The sequence below is a fragment of the Dama dama genome, chromosome 2, assembly GCF_033118175.1.
Source record: "Dama dama isolate Ldn47 chromosome 2, ASM3311817v1, whole genome shotgun sequence".
Taxonomy (NCBI): Eukaryota; Metazoa; Chordata; class Mammalia; order Artiodactyla; family Cervidae; genus Dama; species Dama dama.
Window position 1 is genome coordinate 8,360,501 of NC_083682.1, and position 20,087 is coordinate 8,380,587.

Below are 20,087 nucleotides of genomic sequence, written 5' to 3' on the forward strand. Positions count from 1 at the left end.
TGGGGTGCAGCTAGGGGGACTGGGTGTAGAGGGCGCTGCTGAAGACCGGCGCTGGGGTCAGCCCACTGAGGTTTCTGAGGGGCAGGGGCGGGGGTATTACCAGAGAGCAATACTTGGGCTTGAGGGAGAAGAGACCTGCCTTCCACCCCACTCCTGCAGCGTTTAGCTGAGTGCTGGAAAAGCCACTCCCACCCCCACCCCCACCCCCCTGCCCTCACATTGCCTCACCCCCTCCTGCAGCAGCTCGGCCCCCCTCCCTGGGAGCAATTAGCAAGCTAATGGGCCTCCCGCCGCAGGCGCCCTCCCCCCATCCGTAGTCCGGGGAGGCCCGGCGCCTGCCGCCTCCATTGATGACCCAAGTACCCTGGCTTTGTAGAGCGAGGCCTGGAACAGCGCCCTTCTTGTTCCGCAGAACCCACCCCCCACCCCCCAGCTCAGCCTGGAACCTGTCCCTGTGGGGCTCCCGACTGCAAACTGAGAAGGGGACAGCTGGTCGTTTTGCCTGGAGGGGTCAGAAGCCTCCTGGGTGTCCACGAACTAGGAGGGTTGAGGAGGGGCTCTGCCACGCCTGGCCCACAGCAGGTGCCCTGAAATCTGCAGCGTGCCAGGGACCTGAGCTGGAAGGCGCATGGGCACTGAGATGGGTGGGGGCTACAGCCCCTCCTGCAGGGCTTGGCTGGGGGGGCTCCTGCCTGGGGGCCCCTGTGGGAGCCCCCCCAATACAGAGGCAGTAGCAGCAGCAGGTTTAAAGTAGAACTCATCCAGAGGGGCCAGCCAAGTCACCTAGAAACCCAGAAAGAGACAGAGCTGTTTCTGGGCGAGAAGGGGTCAGTCAAGGAGGAGGCAGCCCTACAGGCTGCCTTTGCCCCAGGCTCTCAGACCCCCAAGGGGAACCCTGCCTGGCACTGGCCATCCTCAAAATCACCACCATGTTGGGCACCGACTCTAACCTAACAGATCGCCTAGCCTTTGGCTGAGGCCCTGTGGGTGTGATTATTATCTCTACTTGAGGCCCAGAGAGGGGAAAGGACTCGCCCAAGGTCACACAGCTTGATAGGAGGATTGCAGCCCTCTGTCTTGAAGGCCAGCTCTGTCCTGTCTTTACTCCTTGCCCTTGAAGAGGCAAAGAAAGCGGGACCCGATTTGTGATCCTTGTCCTCTCTCACCAGAGCAACAGAGCCATACCCCTCAGAGACTCAGGGACCACAAGGTCTCATTGGGTAGCCATGCAGGGTAGAGATGGGCCTCTGCTCCCCCTAGCTTGGGTGCAGGTCTACTGGCCAAACCTAGTCTTTGTACCTCCGTCACCTTGTTCAGAAGTTGGATGTTGTCAGAGGATGAAATAGGCAAATGGGTATGAAAGGACTCCTGGGTACTGGATATCTAAGACAGCTGCATATCTAAGGAAAGGACAGCAGGCTGTGGAGATGCCAGGGAGGAGGGAGGGAAGGACATGGGTCAGCTCTGGGCCAGGGGACCTGCCAGCCAGTGCCAGGGCCAGCAGGGCCTGAAGCCGTGGCCTGAGCTTAGGGGTAGAAGCTCTAGGTGGCAGCTTCTTGAAAACCAAGATGGGAGCCCGTTTCCTGCCCACCGTGTCTCCCGAGGCCAGGGCAACCCCCATTAGAGGGCTCCTTACTCCTTGCACACTTTCTTCCTGCCTTGGTAATGGTAATAGGGTTTCTCGGCAAGCCATAATGGTGGAAGGAACGCAGTCTTTCCGGCCTCTACCCTTGATTAAGGGAGCGGTCTCAGCCACAGGACCCTCCCTAGGGCCTCTGCTTTAGGAGGCACTGAAAGCAGCCTCAGCTGCTCTCTAGGGGAGGGGGCCAGGACCCCAGGAGAGGTGGGGCTGGGGAAGCTACAGCCTGGGGCTGAAAGGATGAGGAGCAGCACGCAGCGCTCAGACAGGAGGCCAAGGGCTGGGATATGGTCTTAGAGCACCGACCTCAGCTGCAAATCACCAGAAGTCAGTGGAATCAGCCCCTTTGAAGAGGCTCAGGATAGGTTAGTGACTGGCCCAGGGCCTCTCAGCCTAGGGCAGAGGCAGGATTTGGACCTAGTTCTTCCACTCCAAGGTTTTGTGCTAGGCAGTCAAGCCTCCAAGGCGGCTGTAGGTCATCATGGCCATCTACGCTAACACAGGAGTAGGTGGCCATGGGGAGGGATGGACAAGATAGGGGAGTCAGTCTGAGGAATCTGGGAGTGTCTTAGGGGTAGCACAGAAGGTGGAGAGAGGGATTCAGGAAGAGCGTCCCTGGCTCTGTCTTCCCTGTTCAGGCTAGAAACCCCTCGGGGGACACCATGAAATTTGGAAATGACAGGAGGCCTTCAGACCAGCCTTAAGGGGAGGAGGGACAGGAAGATCACTGCTTAGGGTCATAGCATCTGGAGGGACACAGCTGGGACTTGTCCCCAAGTCTTCACCACCAATAGGTTTCATTCCCACAGCGAACTATGATATAGCCTCCCTCTTAACTGCAAGCCTCCCCAAGCCCCACCACCCCCAGGCCTGAATCAGCACTCCAGTTTAAAAAGAGCAAACCCACCCCGGTGGGGTGAGGTGGGGTGTGGTGGGGAATTTGGATTTGGTAAATTGCTTCTCCCATCAGGCCAAGCTCAGAGTCAGAAGCCAGGCTGGGGATGGGACTCTCTTAGAAAGGATGGGTCCTGCCTAAACCACAGGAGAAGGGTCAGCCCTTCTCTGGCCCCTGAGGCTGGCCGAAGAGAAGCTAAGGCCCCAGGTGGGCTGGGGAGGGAGAAGGTATCCGCCCATCGCCGAGCCACATGAGTCATGTGCCCCCTGCTCAGGCCTTTCAGGGAGAAGCCCAGCTGGCGTGAATCCCCCCACCACCATCACTGCACACACCGTTCTCAGCCAGCGCCTTCTCCTCGTCTGTACTCTCCAACCTCAAGCTAAGTCCGGAGTCCTGGGTTTTGGTGTGTCTGCAGCATCACACCAGCTGTGTGAACCTGGGCCAGTGTCAACGTCTGTCTGAGCCCCATCTGCTGCAGAGGGTGTCTCTGGCTTCCAGAGGGGCTGGGACTTAGTGTCTCTAGGACCTGGAGCCTCTGCTTGGGGCTGCGGAGGGTGAGCCTGTCCTCTGTGGTCTGTGGAAGCATCTGAAACAGTTGCACAACCTTCTGTGGCGGTAGGAGCAGTGACTTTGTGTCAGGGGGCCTGCGTAGACAAGCTGAGCTCCATTGCTATCTGGGTGTGTGACTTAACCTCTGTGGTGCAATCACTGAAACTTCCACGTCCTTTCCTATTTAATCTTTGCCACAACCTTCGGAGGAAATGGAGGCACACAGGAAGCCTTTCATTCAGTCATTCGTTCAACCAATTAAACACCGACTATGAATCTGACCTGAACTCCCCTGATGGCTCAGATGGTAAAGCGTCTACCCGCAATGCGGGAGACCTGGGTTCAATCCCTGGGTCAGGAAGATTCCCTGGAGAAGGAAATGGCAACCCACTCCAGTACTCTTGCCTGGAAAATCCCATGGATGGAGGAGCCTAGTAGGCTACAGTCCACCGGGTCGCAAAGAGTTGGACATGACTGAACGACTTCACTTCACTTCATGAGTCTGACCTAGGTGCTGAGAGTTCAGCAAGTCAGTTAATTTGCCATATCCATGTGGTTTGAAGCTGAGCGGGTCCACTCAATCATGGGTATCAGCAGTAAACAAGGGCCAGACAGGTCTCAGCCTCACAGAGCTCATAGTTTAAAAATGCGAGACGGACAATAAACCAGTGAATGAGAGACACTATTTAAAAAAAAAAAAAAAGATATATATATATAATCAAACTTGCTGCGGGAACAAGACACAGGGTCTGCTTAAGAGAGGTGGGCCAAGTAAGACGCTTGTGAGCTCTGAAGGACAGAGAAAGCCCTAGGGCTGGTATCTACCGGAGAGCAGTGAAGTGCCCTCGCGCTGGAACCGACTATGTGGAACTCGTATTAGGGTCAGCAGTTATTATTATCTTTATTATCCTGAGTACTGGCTCCTCCACTTCCCAGTTCTTTAAGCCTCAGTTTGCACACACAAGAGATTGCGGGGTGCGGAAGACCGCGCCCTGTGGAGACCAGCCCTACGAGGGCGCTCCAAACAAGTTTTCCCCGCCCGGGCTCCTCTGCGGGGGAGGGGCAGCCATGCGGGGCAGGACTCTGTGAACTACATTTCCCACAATCCCATCAACCGCCATCTTGGCCGGTGGGCGGTGGCTGCCCGGGGTCTAGCCCTTCAGGCCGCTCGGCCGGCTCAGCTCACCCCCAACCTAGGCCTCCATTATGGGGTGCGCGGAACCCCAAGGAGTGCGGCGTCCAGTGACCTGGGCAGCGCCTGCCCGTCTTCTCTACCCCTCCACCCCCGGGAACCCGGTCCACGTGTCTGTCAGCGCGAAGAAGCTTCTTGTCCTCCGCTGACCGAGGACCGGAGGACCCAGAAGGGAGAGGGGTGGCGCTCCCAGGTCTCCTCCTCGGACTTCGGTCCTGTATACAGTGCCCACTCCCCTCCATTCTCAGGCGGCCCCTGTTTTCGCTCCAGTGAGGACAGAACACTAGGTTCCCTATTGGAAGCGCAAATCCTCGCACCGGGCGCTTAGAACGCCTGGGTGTAGGGCAGGAAGCTTAAAAGAGAGAAGGGACAGCTAGGCCCAAACCTCTGAGGACTAGATCCTCCCCTAGCCCCTGTCCGGGGGCGGGGTAGGGGTGAGGGGCAAGCTGCAGGACTGGCCCTTTAAGGGGGTGTGGTCGGGGGGCGGGGGAAGCGATCCAGACAGAGAAAGCGGCTTCGGCTGCGGCGGCTCGGGCGGCGGCCGCGGGGGACAAAGGGCGGGCGGATCGGTGGGGAGGGGGCGGGGCGCGGCCAGGCCAGGCCCGGGGGCTCCGCATGCTGCAGCTGCCCCCGGGCACCCCCGCCGCCGCCCTCGCCGCGGAGCCGCGCGGAGCCGAGCTCACGAGCTAACCCGAGCCAGCGGCCGGGAGCCAGCCGGCGGGCGTCCGGGAGGCGGCGGCGCAGGGAGGGGCCCGACGCGCGCACGTGGCCCCGGCGGCCGCCATGGCGGACAGCGGCCCCGCGGGGGGCGCGGCGTTGGCGGCCCCGGCCCCCGGACCGGGGAGTGGCGGCCCAGGGCCCCGCGTCTACTTTCAGAGCCCCCCTGGGGCTGCAGGCGAGGGCCCGGGCGGCGCGGACGACGAGGGCCCAGTGAGGCGCCAAGGGAAGGTCACGGTCAAGTACGACCGCAAGGAGCTACGGAAGCGCCTCAACCTGGAGGAGTGGATCCTGGAGCAGCTCACTCGCCTCTACGACTGCCAGGTGTGTCTCCCACCCTTCGCCGACACCCTAAAACCGGTTCCGATTCGGGCCTCCTGGAAACCCACCTTGAGCCCGCCTGTCACCCGGAGTCAGTGGGCACCCCGCCTAAGCGCGCTCCCCTGCTTTCTGTACTCCCCGCCCCCAGTGTATGCTCTTTCTTGTCTGACCTAAGTCACTTCTTTCTTATTCGCTGCCTTGGACAGGAGACCTGGGGCTAGTCTAGGCTGGCTGGGGAAGGAGAGCTACCTATCGCTTGCTAGCCTAGACCAGTTTAAGGCACTAGCCAACCCCGTTGTTGGGGTTTATGTGTCTTGCCTGTTTCTAATGGGCTAATCTGGAGTCCATCTTGGCATGGGGGGCAAGCTAGCCCACTCTCTGGGTTCTGGTTCTCCACCCTGTGACTCCCTACTTGCTCAAGTGGTGACTCAGGCCCCGGGGGCCAGGGTGGAGGAGTGGGCTAGCCCTGTGCTGCCTACCCTAGCCCAGCCCTGGAATGCAGTTGGCTCCAGACAGGAGAGATGCTTCCTGGGGGAGGAGAGGTGACAGGCACCCCCTCCCTCGGCAAAGCATGGGCTCTTTGTTTCCCCTTTACCAGGCCTGGGTCCTTCCCACTGACCCCTCACCCTTCACTTCCTCCCCACTCCTGGGAAGCTGTGACAGGTGTTTGGGGGAGGGGAAGGGGGCCGTGATGAGTTGGGGCAGCTGGCCCCATCTGTGCTCTGGTTGAGATGGGGGGCTCGGAAGTTGGGGAGACACATCTGCAGGGTTCCCAGCCTAGGATCCCCGGCCCTGGCCGTCTGGCACCCAGGGTGCCCAACTGGCAGGGACAGGAAGCTCCCCCCCACATTGGGCAGTTTGCCTTGGCACAGGCCTGATCTGTTTTCTTCCTCGGAGCAGCTGCCGCTGTCTGCTGGGCAAAGAGGGCTGGCTCCCGTCTTCAGTAGGGCAGGGGCCTCAGCCAGAGCCCCTCTCACACCCTCTCTCCCAACTCAGGCCCTTGTCTCTCCCTCCTCCCCCACCCCTACCCCAGGAAGAGGAGATCCCAGAGCTGGAAATCGACGTGGATGAACTCCTGGACATGGAGAGCGATGATACCCGGGCTGCCAGGGTCAAGGTAAGAGGGGCTGGAGGGCAGTAGGGCCAGGTCAGGGAAGCAGGGGCTAGAGGGCGGCTGGGGGCGGTCTGCCCGTCATTGGGTCGGCAAGCCTCTGAAGCCAGGCCTGCCTTGATCTGCGGCAGTCAGCTCTGTGATCTTGGGCTCAGCTTTGGCCTCCACCAAAGGGGGCCAGTAGTTACTTGCCGAGCTGTTCAGTAGCATGTCCAGTGCCTTGGAAGAGGGTACGGGTGAACTCTAGGTCCGTGTTCTAGAGACTCAGTTACCCTTCCCTTCCTTGCCCCACCAGGAGCTGCTGGTTGACTGTTACAAACCCACTGAGGTAAGCAAGTGGTTTCCCCAGGGGTGGGGTGAGGAGCCTGGGGTCCTGTCCTCTTGGGGCCTGGTCTCCTTAATGTCTTCCCTCCCTCCAGGCCTTCATCTCTGGCCTGCTGGACAAGATCCGGGGCATGCAGAAGCTGAGCACACCCCAGAAGAAGTAAGGGTCCTTGACCCAGCTGAATGGTGGCTCCACAGGACAATCGCTGCCCCCTGACCTCGTAGCAACAGCAATACCAGGGGCCCTGCGGCCAGGCCTGGTGCCACAAGCAGGGCTCCCCGTGCCCCTGGCCCAGGGGCCTCTTCCCTGCCCCCCGTTTTCCATTTTTGGGGTTTTTTATTATTATTAAACTGATGGGACTTTTTGTGTTTTTATATTGACTGCGGCGCGGGCCCTTTAATAAAGCTAGGATACGCCTTTGGTGCAGTTCACAGGCTCGCCTGGTCTTTTAGGGGGGACACACTGCTCTCTGACTGCTGCCAGCTCAGCTTCTCCCCAGGTGACCGCAGGCCTTCCTGAGGGCCACGTAGCCATGGCGATAGCCCAGTGCTGGCTCCCAGACTAGGAGCTGGAAGTGGCTGGGGAGCTGGGGAGGAGCCATGCTGCTGCCGGCAGGCAGGAATACTCTTTTCCCCTCTGGACAAGGGCCACCATGCCACTCAGGGCTTGGCCATCGTGACCTCCATGCCACTAAGCCTTCTAGATCCCAAGGTTCTGCAGCCCAGAAGGGAGAAGGAGGGATGGGAGGAGGTCGAGGGAGAGAGGAGGCTGAACCTGTGGTTTCTAAGTCTCTCAGGGCCCACAAAGAAACACAGGCTCACTTCATGGGTTTTAAGGTTTTTTTTTTTTTTTTCTTTAAACAGTCTGGTCCCTGATGGGGGCCTCTCCACCGCCCCTCTCCAGTTTGGCTACAGTTCTGAACGTCGCTCGATTTTGAGCAGCTCCACCTCGAACACCAAGGTTGCACCACCTGCAGGGGAGAGGTGGGAGTAGAATGAGAACTAGGGCCACCAGGAGATGGAATGGATGCAGCAGATGGGGAGGGGGACACAAAGGTCTATTACCTGGAATCTTTGGGGGAGCTCCCCGCTCTCCATACCCTGCAAAGATAACACAAAGAAACAGAATGAGCTGTGGCCAGGCAGAGTGAGGTGTTCGCAGACAACCAGGCTGAAGCCAAGCCTCTACCCATCCTAGCACTAGGCCAGAAATGGGAAACGGGGGTGGAAAACAAGGGAAAGTTAGTTGCTCAGTCATGTCCAACTCTTTGCGATCCCATGAACTACACCTTGCCAGGCTCCTCTGTCCATGGAATTCTCCAGGCAAGAATACTGGAGAGGGTTGCCAATTCCTTCTCCAGGGGATCTTCCCAACCCAGGGACTGAACCTGGGTCTCCTGCATTGCAGGCATCTTTACCATTTGAGCCACCAGGGAGATGGGAGGGGGCTTGCAAAAGGTCAGAGAGTTGGCACCAGAGCCAAGTGTCCCAATGGTCTTGCCCTGTCCTCATTGCTGGACAAGGCTAGACTTGGAAGTGGCATGGATTGAATGAACTGAGTGGAGATCGATGCAGAGACTAAATCAGCCTTCACCCTTACAGGGATAATACACCCTGAACTCCCTATCCCCGCTCCAAAAGAGCCTCTTACCCAGCTCTGATGGAATCACCAGCTTCCGCTTCTCCCCCTCACACATCCTGCAGGACAACACATGTTCAGCATGTGGCAACAACCAGGCTCCTTGATCCCTCCCCCCATCCCTAGGGCTTGCCTCCCACAGTTTACCTCCTGGACCACAGCCATGGTCCCACGACTCACCCTAGCAGCCCCTGGTCCCAGCCCTTGATGACCTGGCCTGTGCCCAAGGAGAAGACAAAGGGCTGGTTCTGGGGCAGGCTGCTGTCAAACTCTGTTCCATCTTCTAGCTTCCCCTGTGAGACCATGGGAAGGCCAGTGAGGAGGAGGGTCTGCTCTGACACCCCCACCCCCAGTGCTCTTCCCATCAAGGTGGCACCCCCCACAGCATTGGTGGCCATAGTCCTAGCAGGAGACAGAACGTTGGGCAGCTCACAGTACACTGTCACTGCTTGCTGATGCCAACCTGGGAGTAGACAGTGAAAAGCAAGGCAGAACCATGCACAGTAGATGAGAAGACTTGCCCAAGAGATCCCCCTTTTGGCAGAGAAACCCGGCTCCCGGTTCCTTTCTTGTCCCCAAAGGCCCCGCCCCCAAAGCTCCACCCCTTCACCCACCGTATAGTGCATGTGCAGGACGTCCCCTTTCCTCGATTTGATGGGACAGTGGTCTACCCGTTTCTTGACTCCAATCTGCAGCTTCCGTTTGCCCTCGGCCCCTGTGGCCGTGACCAGGGCGCTCAGGCAGATGGACAGTACTGTCAAGACCCAGCTCAGCCTCATCTCTCTGTGGGAACAGACCCCGACCAACCAACCGGGGGAGAGGAACGGGAGGGCATGGAATACCGGCAGGTACCGGGAGGATTCCACCCCACCGTGGACCCTGCCTGCCCCTGGGGATCCCCTTGTTCGGGATCACCGCCCCCTCCCCCAGGCTCCACGGCCACACTTACCAGTCCAGTGAGAAGGGGGCTTGCCCGAGGACCCCAGCAGCGGGGAGAGGGGGTCAGGGGAGGCCACAGCAGCCAGGGTCCCGCCCCTTTGCTCACCCCCTGCCCTTCCGTCCCTCCCAGTCCCCAGCTCTTCTCTTCAATTCCCACCCGTCCCCTTCCGCAAAGTCCAGACCCTATCTGGCTGCAGAGCGGTTGCCCCGACCGGGCGACCCCATTCACGCCACACCCAGTTGCCTCCCGCCCAACACACCCACACATCTGCGGCTGCCGCAGGGGGTCGGCCCCGAGGCACCCACACGTCGCCACTGGGTGGCTCCGGGGAGCCCTTGTCCTCCGGGGGTACCCCCCAGGCTGGCCCTGTGCCTCCGCCCGAGGTGCCGCCCCAACTCTGAGCCCTCGGGGGCCTGCGGGGCACCCAGACTGGTCCCGTGTCGGGTGGCCGCCGAGTCCGCTCCACCCATACCACTTCTCCCGGGGGAGTTCTAGGCCTACCGCGTCCCCAGGCACGGCCACCGCGGAGACCGCCCCCGCGTGGACGCCCCGGGCCATTACCTGGGCCTACCCCTTCGCTAGGCTCCTTGGCCCCACCTTTTAGAGGGCGTGGTTCCGCCCCCAACCCTGTAGCCCCGCCCCCGACAGAACTAGATCCCTCTTCCTGGACCGTAGCCGCGCCACTCACCGGCTGAAGCCCCGCCCCCAGCGCCTGGGTTCCTTCCTCCTCGGCCTCCAAACCCGAGGCTCCTCCTTCCGCCTCTTCCAGCTCCTCCTCCAAGGGCCAGTCTCCACCCCCAAAAGGTCCTAGCCCCGCCCCCAGGTCGCGAGCTCCGCCTCCCACCGGCACCAGAGGAGAGGTTCCACCCGTTGCCGTTCGACTTCCCGCCCCAACTCCCGGAGCCCCGCCCCGTGAGGCGTGAGAACCCTCCCCCTGCGGCATCCCCGGACAGCTCGGACCCCCCAACAGTCAATTTCCTCGTGACCTATCCCTCGTTGACACTCGGAGCCCCAGCCCGCTCCTACCCTGCCTGATCCAGCCTTCCCTCTTGTACCCCAGCTCCCCCCAGCCCGGGCTGTGGCCCCCGCTCACCTCCTCGCCGCGCCCCCGGAGTCAACCCCAGTCGTGCTGCCGTCTCTGCGCAGGCGCATCATCGTCGCCACCAGCCCTGGCCACGCCGCCCGCCCTCATTGGACCATGCAAAACCCGCGGCCACACGCCCGCTGGGGAAGTTTCTTCCCTAGCCCCGCCCCCGCGCCACCATGTGACCCATACGTCACGTCCGGTGGCTTTGTAGTCCTTAAGGTGAGGTGAAAGTGACTTCCGAAAGGGCCGAAGGCACTTCCGTTTGAGGTGAGGTTAAGGTCAGGCGGGCGCGGGTTCCCGGAGGGGGTCTTGAGACGCCATTTTATGTCGCCCCCAGCTTGACGCTCCTGATTGCCCTTGGGCCTCTTCTGATCCACAGTCCTCAGTTGCTGTGGAAAGAGCCTAGCTTCAGAGTGAGCCTTGGGTTTGAATCCTGGGTCTGCCACTCATTGACTGGGTGACCTTGAACAAGTTTCTTGGCCTGGTGACTCTTGGGCTTGATAACATCCACCCCACAGGGTCCCTGTTGGAGTCCCCCAGTATTGTGCACAGCTAGGCCCACAGCAAATGCTCTTAGCTTTTTTCTCTTCCAGCATCCAGGCCTGCCTCTACCTGCGGCATAATGACCCTGAGTCATGACTGTAACCGTCTGACTGGGTCCATTCCCCATGCAGACTTATTTCCAGTCGCTTCAGCACCCAGGAGTAAACATGTGTGTGCTCAGTCGCGTCCGACTCTTTGTGACCCCATGGACTGTAGCCCACCAGGCTCCTCTGTCCATGGGATTTCCCAGCAAGAATACCGGAGTGGGTTGCCATTTCCTACTTCAGGGGATCAAGCCTGCATCTCCTGCATTGGCAGGTGGATTCTTTATCACTGATACACCTGGGAAGTTCCACTTAAGTAATGAACCTGCAGTTGTGCTTAGTTGCTCAATCTTCTCTGACTCTTGTGACCTCATGGACTGCAGCCCACCAGACTCCTCTGTCCGTGGGGATTCTCCAGGCAAGAACATTGGAGTGGGTTGCCATGCCCTCCTCCAGGGGATCTTCCCAACCCAGGGATTGAATCCAGGTCTCCCACATTGCAGGCAGACTGAACCTGCAATTGAAGGTAGCTAAACCTAAGTTGAATGTTAGGGAGATGGATGATCTGAGGCCAAATCCTCAGCCTTTCCGAGCTTATCTCCTCAACTGAAGAAGGAAGATAATCACAACACTGACCTCAGAATTGAGGGTTAGTTGAGAAGGTGCATACGAAGCACATGCTCATTGGACAAGCTAAATGGGTTTGGGAGGTAGTAGCTAAGGGCCCTAACCCTCATGTGTCTCACTCTAATTGAACTCTCGCATTTTTGGTAACAGCATAGCTGAGAAAATGATTTGAAAGTAGCAGTCACTTGTCAGAAACCCGTCTCTTCTGGTTTAACACCACTCTTGGTTTGGGCCTAACAAGATCACTACCCCTTCCTCAATGACTTCAGAGAAGGCCTCCATTAGGTAGCTGCTTTGGGTTAAACTCTGCCCTGAATGCTCTGCCTTGATGGGGCAAAGTACTGGTACCCAAGGTTGCCTTTCAGTTCATCCCCTCCCCTCACAACTGAGCCCCAGGGGCACTAGAGAGTGCAGGCAGAAAGCTGACCACTGAGTTTGGGCTGGGTCAGATAAAGGTCAGGAGAGTACCAAGTAGAGCATGGGGAGGGGAACTCAAGGTTCGAGGGAGGTGACAGTGAAGACAGCGATTGAAAAAAGAGAGAGTTAAGCTCCATGAAGCAAAAAGTTGCAACCACAGAGTGTAACCTGGAAGGGAAGATGAGTGTTCTTTTCTGTTACATGACTCTTAACTTTCTTGGCACCCAAGGGCCCAGACCACAATGATCATCTGCTCCCTCTGTGTGTACACATAAGGCTCAGAAAGAGGGGCAGTGACAGCCGAGGGCATTCGGCAGAGCTGAGTCCCACCTCAAGCTCACTGGCCATCTCCTTCCAGAAAGGAACCCTTGAGATGGACACAGGGGCAGGACCGGTTAGCGCAACATGAAAGTGAAGGATGCACGATTCTGGCACTGTGACCTGTTATGTGTGTTGGGGGGGGGGGGGGTCTTTGGACCCCATCTCCTCCAAGCTCCATGTCTAGGAGGCAGTACAACACAGACGTTAATGTCCAAACCAGCCAGCCCGGACACTGACAGACAGTGACAGAGGCAGGGACAGTTCCTTCCATCTCTTTTATCAGGACTGGGGGTCACAGTTCCTGCACTGAAGCCCAACTCCCACATTTTTGTAGAGGATCGGGGTCTTCTTAGTGAGGGGACAGAGGAGCCAGCTGTTAGATGCTCACTTGTACGAGGTGGTTGAAAACTGAGTCGGGACCCCATTCTCTTCCAGGTTGGTACGTGACCCCTCTTGCTGCCTCCAGGTCTCCTCGTCCAACTCTGTCCACCTTGTTGGACGGCAGCCTTGGAGAGACAAGGGGCAGCTGGAAGGCCCTCCGAGAGGCCCAGGTCCCAGAGGAGCTTCTGCCCAGGCTGAGGTCTTGGGGACTGGACGGTTCTCACCAGGCTGCCCTCCTGCCCCCCGGGGGGAAGGGCTGTGAGGCTAGGGGCCCCACTGAGTCTGAAAAGCAGTTTGTCACCTTCGCAGCTTCCGGCACCTGGGAAGGGAAGAAGGGGTCTGTCCACACTGGCACCAAAGCTGAGCCGTTTCTCTAGATGCACCCACTTGTTAACTTCTGTGAACCCCATTCTCCTCTAACACTCCTGGGAAGCCCCAGCTGGCCCGGCCCACACAAGGCCACCCCATGACCCTGCTGTGGAAGGGAGGGGTGGTGAGAAGAAGATGAGGGTGGACCAGGGTTCCACTACATCTCCTGGCCTCCCAGAGCCCGTAAGGTAGAACATCAACGTCTACCACTGACATTTCTGAGACGGTTCAGAGCTTTGCAAATTGGAAGCCTGTCTTTGCATTGCCACTCCTGGCCATGTCACCTCTTCCAGGACATCTCTAGCCTCTCAAAGACGATAAGACAATGTCAGGTACCGCTCACCACAGCCCCTGACATCCTCTGCTGGCATCATGTGTCTGACTCCCGCATTAGAACAGGAGCCTTGTTTTTGCTGACCCCAGTGCCAACTAGGTGCTGGGTCAATATTTATTCAACCCGGTCAAAACTTTCCTTTCCCTGGCTCTTCTCCCACCGGCTCTTCTCCCACCTGCTCCAGGATGGGCCTGGCCACCACCCCTGACTCCTCACCTGCAGGTGTCTGGGTTAAGCTCTAAGCCCCGCCCTTGACAACGGAGGAAGCTGCGGCGTCGGCAGCGGCAGCGGCAGGTCCGGGGGTCAGGGCGCTGGCGGCGCTGGGGGCAGCGTGGGCAGAGGGGCCTGGGGCTGGAGTGGGATGGGTGATGTCAGCTGGGGAGGGTGCTCCAGGGGCAGGGTCCCAGCCCGGAACAGAGCGGGGCTGGGGACGGTGGTGGGGAGTGGAAGCCCTAGGAGGAGAAGCAACATGTCTCGGGTGGGAAGGAAGAGTCTTCCCAAGGGCTGGGGTCAGGGGAGAGCACAGAGTCTTGGGGAGCAGAGAAAAAGAGGGGGGGGGGAAAGGCAGGAGAGGAGAAGGAAGGGAGGTGACCACAGCTTCCTGACACAACCTAACACCCCCTGCCCCAGCCACACGTGACTTTCTGGGCACTGGGCCTGGGCTCCAACCCCACCCCAGCAAGAGCCCAAGACTCACCTGTCTGGCTTCACAGCACTCTCTCGTTTTTTTGGTCTGAAAAGTAAGAGAGACGAACAGAGACAAGGACAGAGAGGATCAGGAAGTCAAGCATTCTCCGCTCTTTTGCCCTCGATCCCAGGCCTGCCCGGCTCTACCCTTGGAAACCTTGTCCCTGCTGCGGTGTACCGCCACACCCAGCACCCCCTCGCTGGCACCTGCATTCACACTGGCTGTGTTCTTCCAGGGACATCTCCCCCAGCTGACTGCTTGGGTACCGGATCATGAGGATCTGGGCTCAGGAGAACAGGGAGAGACACAGAGAGAGAGATGAGAAGGGGGCGCTCCAGGGCTGGAGGGGTGAGAACACCTTGCCCACCGCCCAGGGCTCTGGCCACCACCCCCTCAGTCCCCAGCATCCAGCCAGGCACACTCCCCCTGCCCCCTACCTGCATTCGGACTTGGTGCTGCCCAGTGGGCACGCACTCCAGGCCATCGTCATGGCAGCAGCCGCCGCAGCGCTGCACCGTCACACAGCTGGGCACCAGTTGCTTGGCCACAGTGCCCACGAGCTCCATGTTCAGGGGCACCACCACCTCCCGCGGCTGGCAGGTGGCACGAGCATACACGTCTATCCATGACACTACTGGGGGTAGATGTGGAAGGGTTAAGTCCCCCCAGGGTTTCCTGCAGCTACCCCCTGGTTCCTCTACCCCTGCGTCCAGAAGCTGTTCTCCTTAGTTCCCCCATCATAGCCATCCTCCAACTAGCCCCCATTTCTGCCAACCCAATCTGTCTTCCTTGCCCTGTTCATCCAGATACCAGGCATCCCACTGCCTCAATCTGCTCTTCTGTGAAATGGGCAGAATTAAGAGTTTGCATCTTACAGAGAGGCTGTGATTACACAAGATGAGAAATACATGGAGTCTGCAATCAGGGCTGGAAGCAAATGTTCTGAGCGCCGGCTGGTGCAAAGTTCTGTTACTATTACCTTTCTTCTGGTGACCAGGGGCATCAGGCTGGGAGATGGGGGCCTGTAGGAGAGAAGAAAGCTGGACCCAAGTTGCACTCCAGGAAGGGCTGGCAATGTCTTTCTCCCCAGGGCTCTGCCCTTGCAGTCAGGAGGCTTAAACTCCCCCCTGGGTCACTCTAGCTTTACCTGTCCTCTCCAGGCCACCTGGGACCTGCCCTGGCTACTACCCGCCAGGCCCGCTCTGGCAGCAGCCTCGAATCTCCAAGCCTGGGGTCGGGGCTAATTCTCCAGGCCCCAGATCAGGAAGGGGCACAGTGGGCGCAGAACTGCGTCCGCCAGGCACTGAGGCGGCCCCGCCCCCGGCTGCGCCCAGGGGACGGGGTGGGGCGGGGGAGTGGCCCCGGAGTCTGGCGGGCAGACGAGGAGGGACTCCCGGGGGATGCCTGGGCTGGGCTCCCGAGACGCCCCCGTGGACCCCCAAGAACCCCGCGCCTTCCCACTTCCGCCAACCTTGAGAGAGGGCACGGCGCGCGGGCGGGATGTCGCGGACGCACGTACCTGGGCGAGGGCCAGCTGCAGGAGCAGGGCGAGCAGCAGGCGGCGGAGCAGGGGGCTCATGGTGCCCGCGGGGGCCGCGCGCCGGGGGCGCCCGCATCGCCCTAGCCGGGCGGCGCGGGGGGCGGCGGCAGCCAGAGCCCCATGGCGCGGGCCCGGGCGCGGCGGGCGGGGGCCGGGCGCGGGGGGCGGCTCCTCCGCGGCCCCCTCCCGAGCCCTGGGCGCAGGCAGCGCAACGCAACGCAGCGGCGGCGGCGGCGGCCGGAGGAGCCGAGCGGGCGGGCGGCCGGTGGTGGCGGCGGGCGGCGGGGACGGCGGGGGCGGCGGGGGGCCGGGCCCGGGCTGGCGGGCGGGCGGCTCATGTGACCCAGACACGCGCTCCCCACCGGGCCGCGGGGCGGGGGCGGGGCGGGGGAGGGGGGGCAAGGCCGCCGGCGGGGCCCGCCCCCTCCACACACACACACACACACACACACACACACACACACACACACACTCACTCACTCACTCACTCACTCACTCACTCACTCACTCACTCACACACTCACACACTCACACACACACCCCCTCCCGCCGCTGCAGGGGAAAGGGGACGCACCGCCCAGGGGGCCGGGCTCCCGGGTTGCCGGCACCGAAACCCAGAGGGCGGGGCCGGGGCGGGGGGCGCTAGGCCTGTAGGAGGGAGCCAGACGAGAGCTCTTGAGAATCACTTTATTGCACGCGTTTTGGGTCGTGGGGCGTCCCAGAAGGGGGCACCCCGCAGGCCCCATCCAAGGTGAGCTCTCCAAGGTGAGCTCTCCAAGGTGAGCTCTCCAAGGTGAGCTCTCCAAGGTGAGCTGCTCAGGGGCCCGGGGGCACGACCCCGGGGCCTTGGGGCGGCCCGGGTGGTGGCTGCAGCTGCTGCCTCTGCCGATGCTCCTGCAGGAGCCTGGCTCTGTTGGCCCTGCAGGGAGAGCATCTGAGTGGTCGGGACTAGGATCCTGGGGGTGGTGCTGGCACAGGGAAGGGAGGGCAGGAAAGAGCTGGGACAGACCTGGCCCGGGCCCGAGTGTCGTTATAGATGGCTGTGATGATCCGATCCTTCTCATCCATGAAGCTACGATGCAACTGCTCCAGCTTCCTGCAAAGGGGTTACAAAGAACACTGGGACCCCCAATCTCTGCTGTCCCCCAAGTCTCAGTCCCCTCCCCTCCACTCCAGGCTCTCACAGCTTTACACCTGTGGGGACCTCAGCCGAACTGCCCGTGCTAGGTGAGGAGACGGGCACAGAGTGGCCGGGACTTGTCCAGGGTCTCATGGTGACCCAGGTCCCTGACGGTCATGACAGCAGCTCTGAGCATCAGAGAGGTCCTTGAAGGAGACCAGAAAGGTTTGTTCTAACTTGATCACTGAACTAGGCACGCTGCTAGCAGTGGGCACCAGCCTTTAGATGTCTCTACTGTTGAAGCTCAGTGGCATGGCATGTGTGAGAGGGTGGCAGGAACGAATGAGGGCAGTTGCTGGTAAGGCCCAGCTCAACCCATTTCCTTCTTGTGCAGGCTCTCTGGTTGGCTCTAGCACTCTGGCGATCAGCACCAAAGATTTAAATTCCAATGAAAAAAAAAAAGGAAATGACATAAGCTCTTAGTGCACAGCTGCCTTTGCCAAGTCAGAAGGGGCTCTGGAGGAGACCTATTTCATGCCGTTCTTAACTTGGGACACACAAGGGTGCAGGTCACAGGGGTGGTGTGGTTAGGTGGCTGACACTGGGCTTCGCAAACCCTTCTGCCCCCTGCCCATCGCCTTAGGGAGGCACACACCTGAAGGCCACGTAGTGCAGGCCCATGCCAGCCAGCATGATCAGGAGGCAGTACCCCAGCACTCGCCGGTTGTGTTTGTGCTGCTGCTGCCTGGACTCTGGTCCCTGAGGCCTCACTTTATGAAATTGGGCCCAGTATTGTTCATTGGGGGGTGCCCCAGAACTGCTTGGAGGAAGAAGAAGGGACAGTGTAAGGATGAGTCCAGCCAGACAGGCCTCCTGGCTTCTGCTCCCCAGCCTCGCCTCACCCCTCCAATCCCCTTATCTCCCTGTTCACGCCTCTTCCTGGGACCCATCCTGATAATGTCCATGCCAAAGGGCTCAACACTTGGAGGTGGTGAGCTGGGGGCTGGACCACTGTACCTGTATGCCTGGTGAGCAGACCTGGGGTGGGCTGTGGTTCCTGGAGACTTTGGGGAAGCTGCTGAGCGGAGCTGGTGGTCATAGCTGCGGCGGCTCTGCTCACGGCTCAACACTTGGTATGCTTCACTCAGCTCCACAAAGCGACTGTGCAGGGCTGGGTTCCCGGGGTCCCGGTCAGGGTGCAGCTGGGGTGGAGCAAGACTCCCCTCATCTCCCTTTCCATGCCCCTTCCCGGGACCCATCCTGATAATGTCCACCCCAAAGGGCTCATGCCATTCCCAGAGGCCCTGCCTGGGGAGTGACCCTCACTCTCAGGCCTGCCCATCCCTGTAAAACACCACAGTCAGGAAGCACAGGCTTCTGCCTCCTCCCCTTGTGTAAGTCCTTCCCACCTGCTGCCTGGCTCTCACTGTAAGTCCTGGATCCAGCTTTCTCAAGAGCAGGCAGGCCAAGTGAACCAAGCCCAGCCCATCAGACAGGCCTCCTGGCTCCTGCCCCCCAGCCTTTCCTCCCACTGGGCAGATCTCTCCCCGTGGGGCACCTCCCCCTCCCTGTGAATGCTGAGGGAATATGCACCAGCCAGAGTTAGCTTCTCAGTTCCATTTCTGAGAATTTGAAGCATACCCCATCTGGCTCAGATTTCCCTTCCCCCTCTCCACTTAAAACCACGGGTACCTCTTTGGACTTGGAGAAGAAAGCTCGTTTAACTTCTTCAGCGCTGGCACCAGGCTGCACCCCCAAGAGTTCGTAGTAGTTACTGGGGCCAGACCTGTGGAGAAAGGCCCAATCCTGCCAGGGCTAAGGAAGACACAGGATACCCCTTCCCCACCCACTTGGGCCACCCTTTGACTCAGCATCCTGGTGCTCAGGGTTGAGCCAGGATAGTCTCTGTAAATCATCCCTCCCTATTTGAATGTTCCAGGTATGGGGCAGATCAAAATGTCTCCAAGTGTAGTTTTCAAATTCCTTGCATCAGAAACACCTGAAAATTATATTTTGGTTTTTGTTTTGATCATGTTTTTTAAAATAAATTCTTGGGACTTCCTTGGCCGTCCAGTGGCTAAGACTCAGGGCTTCCACCACAAGGAGCCTAGGTTCCATCCCTGGTCAAGGGAACATGCCCTGCAGTGCGCCCAAAAGAAAAAAAAAGAAAAAATTATTGAGCCCCACCTCATTCCTGCAAATCAAAGTCTCCAAGTGGGACCCAGGAATCTGCAATTTTGTAAGCGCACCCCCCGCCCCCGGCCCCCCGTGTTATGCACAATGATGCTTAACAACCACCTGAGTTGTAGGAAGGGCACTAGGTTTGACTTGGGTTCAAATTTCAGATCTGTATGACCTTAGGGGTTATCCCTTAATCTCTGATACTGTGTCTTCAGCAGTGAAGGGGAGAGTAACCCGACAAATCTGTAAGGCGCCTGACACAGAGCTATCCCAGCACCTAGCCCAGCGCCTAGAATTGGGCAGGCCAGCAACAAAAACCTACTGAATGACCGGGCCTGATCCCGGGGGCCCGACTCACCGCTGCCGGGCGGCCGCTGCGAAGAACCAAATGGGAGGGTTGAGGGGCCACAGCCGGCATAGGCGCAGGGGCAGCATGGCGGCAGGCGGGGAGCTGGTGAAAAGAGACCACAAAGAGGAGTGGGATGGGACCCCTTGAATCGGAGGGAATGAGGAGCGGGGGCGTGCTGGCCCTGTTTAAATGCGAAGGAAAACTGAAGCAGGCCCGGGGGGCTCAGGGGCGTTTGGAGCCTTCTTGCTGAAAACCAGATCTGTGTTCTGGCCCCGTTCCCGCCTCTGTCCCGTGCGTCCAAGCCGCCCTCCACGTTCGTCTCGGAGTCTGGGCCACTAGCCCGGGACTCGGAGACCCCCTCCCCACCCTGGGAGTATTGTGGGGGGCGGGTGCAGGAGGAGCCACACCAAGCCCCGCCCTCACTGCACTCACGGACTCCGCGGCGGCCGCCATTTCCTGCTCTTAGCCAGGCCCCGCCTCCGCACTCTTATTGGCTTAGGCACCCAGACACGCCCACAAGCCCGGAGGGGCGTCCGTTCGGCGAAGCCCCGCCTCCGCACGCCCTTTGGCCTTTCACGCCTCACCCAGGCCGCAGGGCTTGCAGAGACGCGCCGGGACCCACCCGGGGAGCCGGCGGGACTGGTCCTGCTCTTGAGTGAGGCTTTCAGTTCAGCCTCTGTTGCTCACTCCTTCGGACATGGCTGTTACTCCACTCTGCACCGAGACGCATTTCACAAAGCAGTTTCCACCCGTAAAGTG

The 20,087-nt window shown here is 59.9% G+C and overlaps 5 protein-coding genes across 19 annotated transcripts; 1 reads left to right on the plus strand and 4 right to left on the minus strand.

Moving 5' to 3' along the window:
• The first annotated feature begins 4,875 nt into the window (after positions 1 to 4,875).
• On the plus strand, positions 4,876 to 7,180 carry PPP1R14B (protein phosphatase 1 regulatory inhibitor subunit 14B). The gene is given in 6 exon segments (XM_061156630.1): positions 4,876 to 4,924; positions 4,927 to 5,033; positions 5,035 to 5,316; positions 6,347 to 6,430; positions 6,720 to 6,752; positions 6,844 to 7,180. Coding segments are annotated over 6 exon segments (609 nt in total). The 5' UTR covers positions 4,876 to 4,890; the 3' UTR covers positions 6,913 to 7,180.
• A 394-nt stretch (positions 7,181 to 7,574) lies between these two features.
• FKBP2 (FKBP prolyl isomerase 2) lies at positions 7,575 to 10,578 on the minus strand. 4 transcript variants are annotated; one of them, XM_061164725.1, is made up of 6 exons: positions 10,421 to 10,578; positions 9,002 to 9,170; positions 8,568 to 8,680; positions 8,400 to 8,446; positions 7,814 to 7,849; positions 7,575 to 7,719 (listed from the first exon to the last, which is right to left on the minus strand). In XM_061164725.1, exons 1-6 carry the CDS (start codon positions 10,480 to 10,482, stop codon positions 7,658 to 7,660), a joined length of 489 nt encoding a protein of 162 aa, XP_061020708.1. In that variant the 5' UTR covers positions 10,483 to 10,578; the 3' UTR covers positions 7,575 to 7,657. The 4 variants fall into 4 exon arrangements, with proteins under 4 accessions (XP_061020708.1, XP_061020718.1, XP_061020721.1 ...); XM_061164735.1 differs by lacking the exon at positions 10,421 to 10,578 and adding an exon at positions 9,889 to 9,969; XM_061164738.1 differs by lacking the exon at positions 10,421 to 10,578 and adding an exon at positions 9,829 to 9,851.
• LOC133071863 (translation initiation factor IF-2) lies at positions 9,451 to 10,285 on the minus strand. Its single transcript, XM_061164718.1, has one exon. The coding sequence runs from the start codon at positions 10,268 to 10,270 to the stop codon at positions 9,473 to 9,475; it is 798 nt and encodes a 265-aa protein (XP_061020701.1). The 5' UTR covers positions 10,271 to 10,285; the 3' UTR covers positions 9,451 to 9,472.
• Positions 10,579 to 12,622: 2,044 nt separating the features above from the next.
• VEGFB (vascular endothelial growth factor B) lies at positions 12,623 to 15,788 on the minus strand. 8 transcript variants are annotated; one of them, XM_061164759.1, is made up of 8 exons: positions 15,658 to 15,788; positions 15,118 to 15,160; positions 14,576 to 14,769; positions 14,345 to 14,418; positions 14,148 to 14,183; positions 13,667 to 13,801; positions 13,049 to 13,066; positions 12,623 to 12,872 (listed from the first exon to the last, which is right to left on the minus strand). In XM_061164759.1, exons 1-8 carry the CDS (start codon positions 15,715 to 15,717, stop codon positions 12,743 to 12,745), a joined length of 690 nt encoding a protein of 229 aa, XP_061020742.1. In that variant the 5' UTR covers positions 15,718 to 15,788; the 3' UTR covers positions 12,623 to 12,742. The 8 variants fall into 8 exon arrangements, 6 of the variants coding, with proteins under 6 accessions (XP_061020742.1, XP_061020733.1, XP_061020764.1 ...); XM_061164750.1 differs by having other exon boundaries at positions 14,576 to 14,772; XR_009696565.1 differs by having other exon boundaries at positions 12,735 to 12,872; positions 12,972 to 13,066; positions 14,576 to 14,772.
• Positions 15,789 to 16,351: 563 nt separating this feature from the next.
• Positions 16,352 to 19,830, minus strand: DNAJC4 (DnaJ heat shock protein family (Hsp40) member C4). Of its 5 annotated transcripts, XM_061164793.1 has the most exons (8): positions 19,761 to 19,830; positions 19,338 to 19,430; positions 18,491 to 18,584; positions 17,816 to 18,000; positions 17,454 to 17,618; positions 16,688 to 16,774; positions 16,486 to 16,612; positions 16,352 to 16,429 (listed from the first exon to the last, which is right to left on the minus strand). In XM_061164793.1, the coding sequence occupies exons 2-7, from the start codon at positions 19,412 to 19,414 to the stop codon at positions 16,495 to 16,497; spliced, it is 726 nt and encodes a 241-aa protein (XP_061020776.1). In that variant the 5' UTR covers positions 19,415 to 19,430; positions 19,761 to 19,830; the 3' UTR covers positions 16,352 to 16,429; positions 16,486 to 16,494. The 5 variants fall into 5 exon arrangements, with proteins under 5 accessions (XP_061020776.1, XP_061020779.1, XP_061020777.1 ...); XM_061164796.1 differs by having other exon boundaries at positions 16,352 to 16,597; positions 17,454 to 17,615; XM_061164794.1 differs by having other exon boundaries at positions 16,352 to 16,612; positions 17,454 to 17,615.
• Between the last annotated feature and the right edge of the window lie 257 nt (positions 19,831 to 20,087).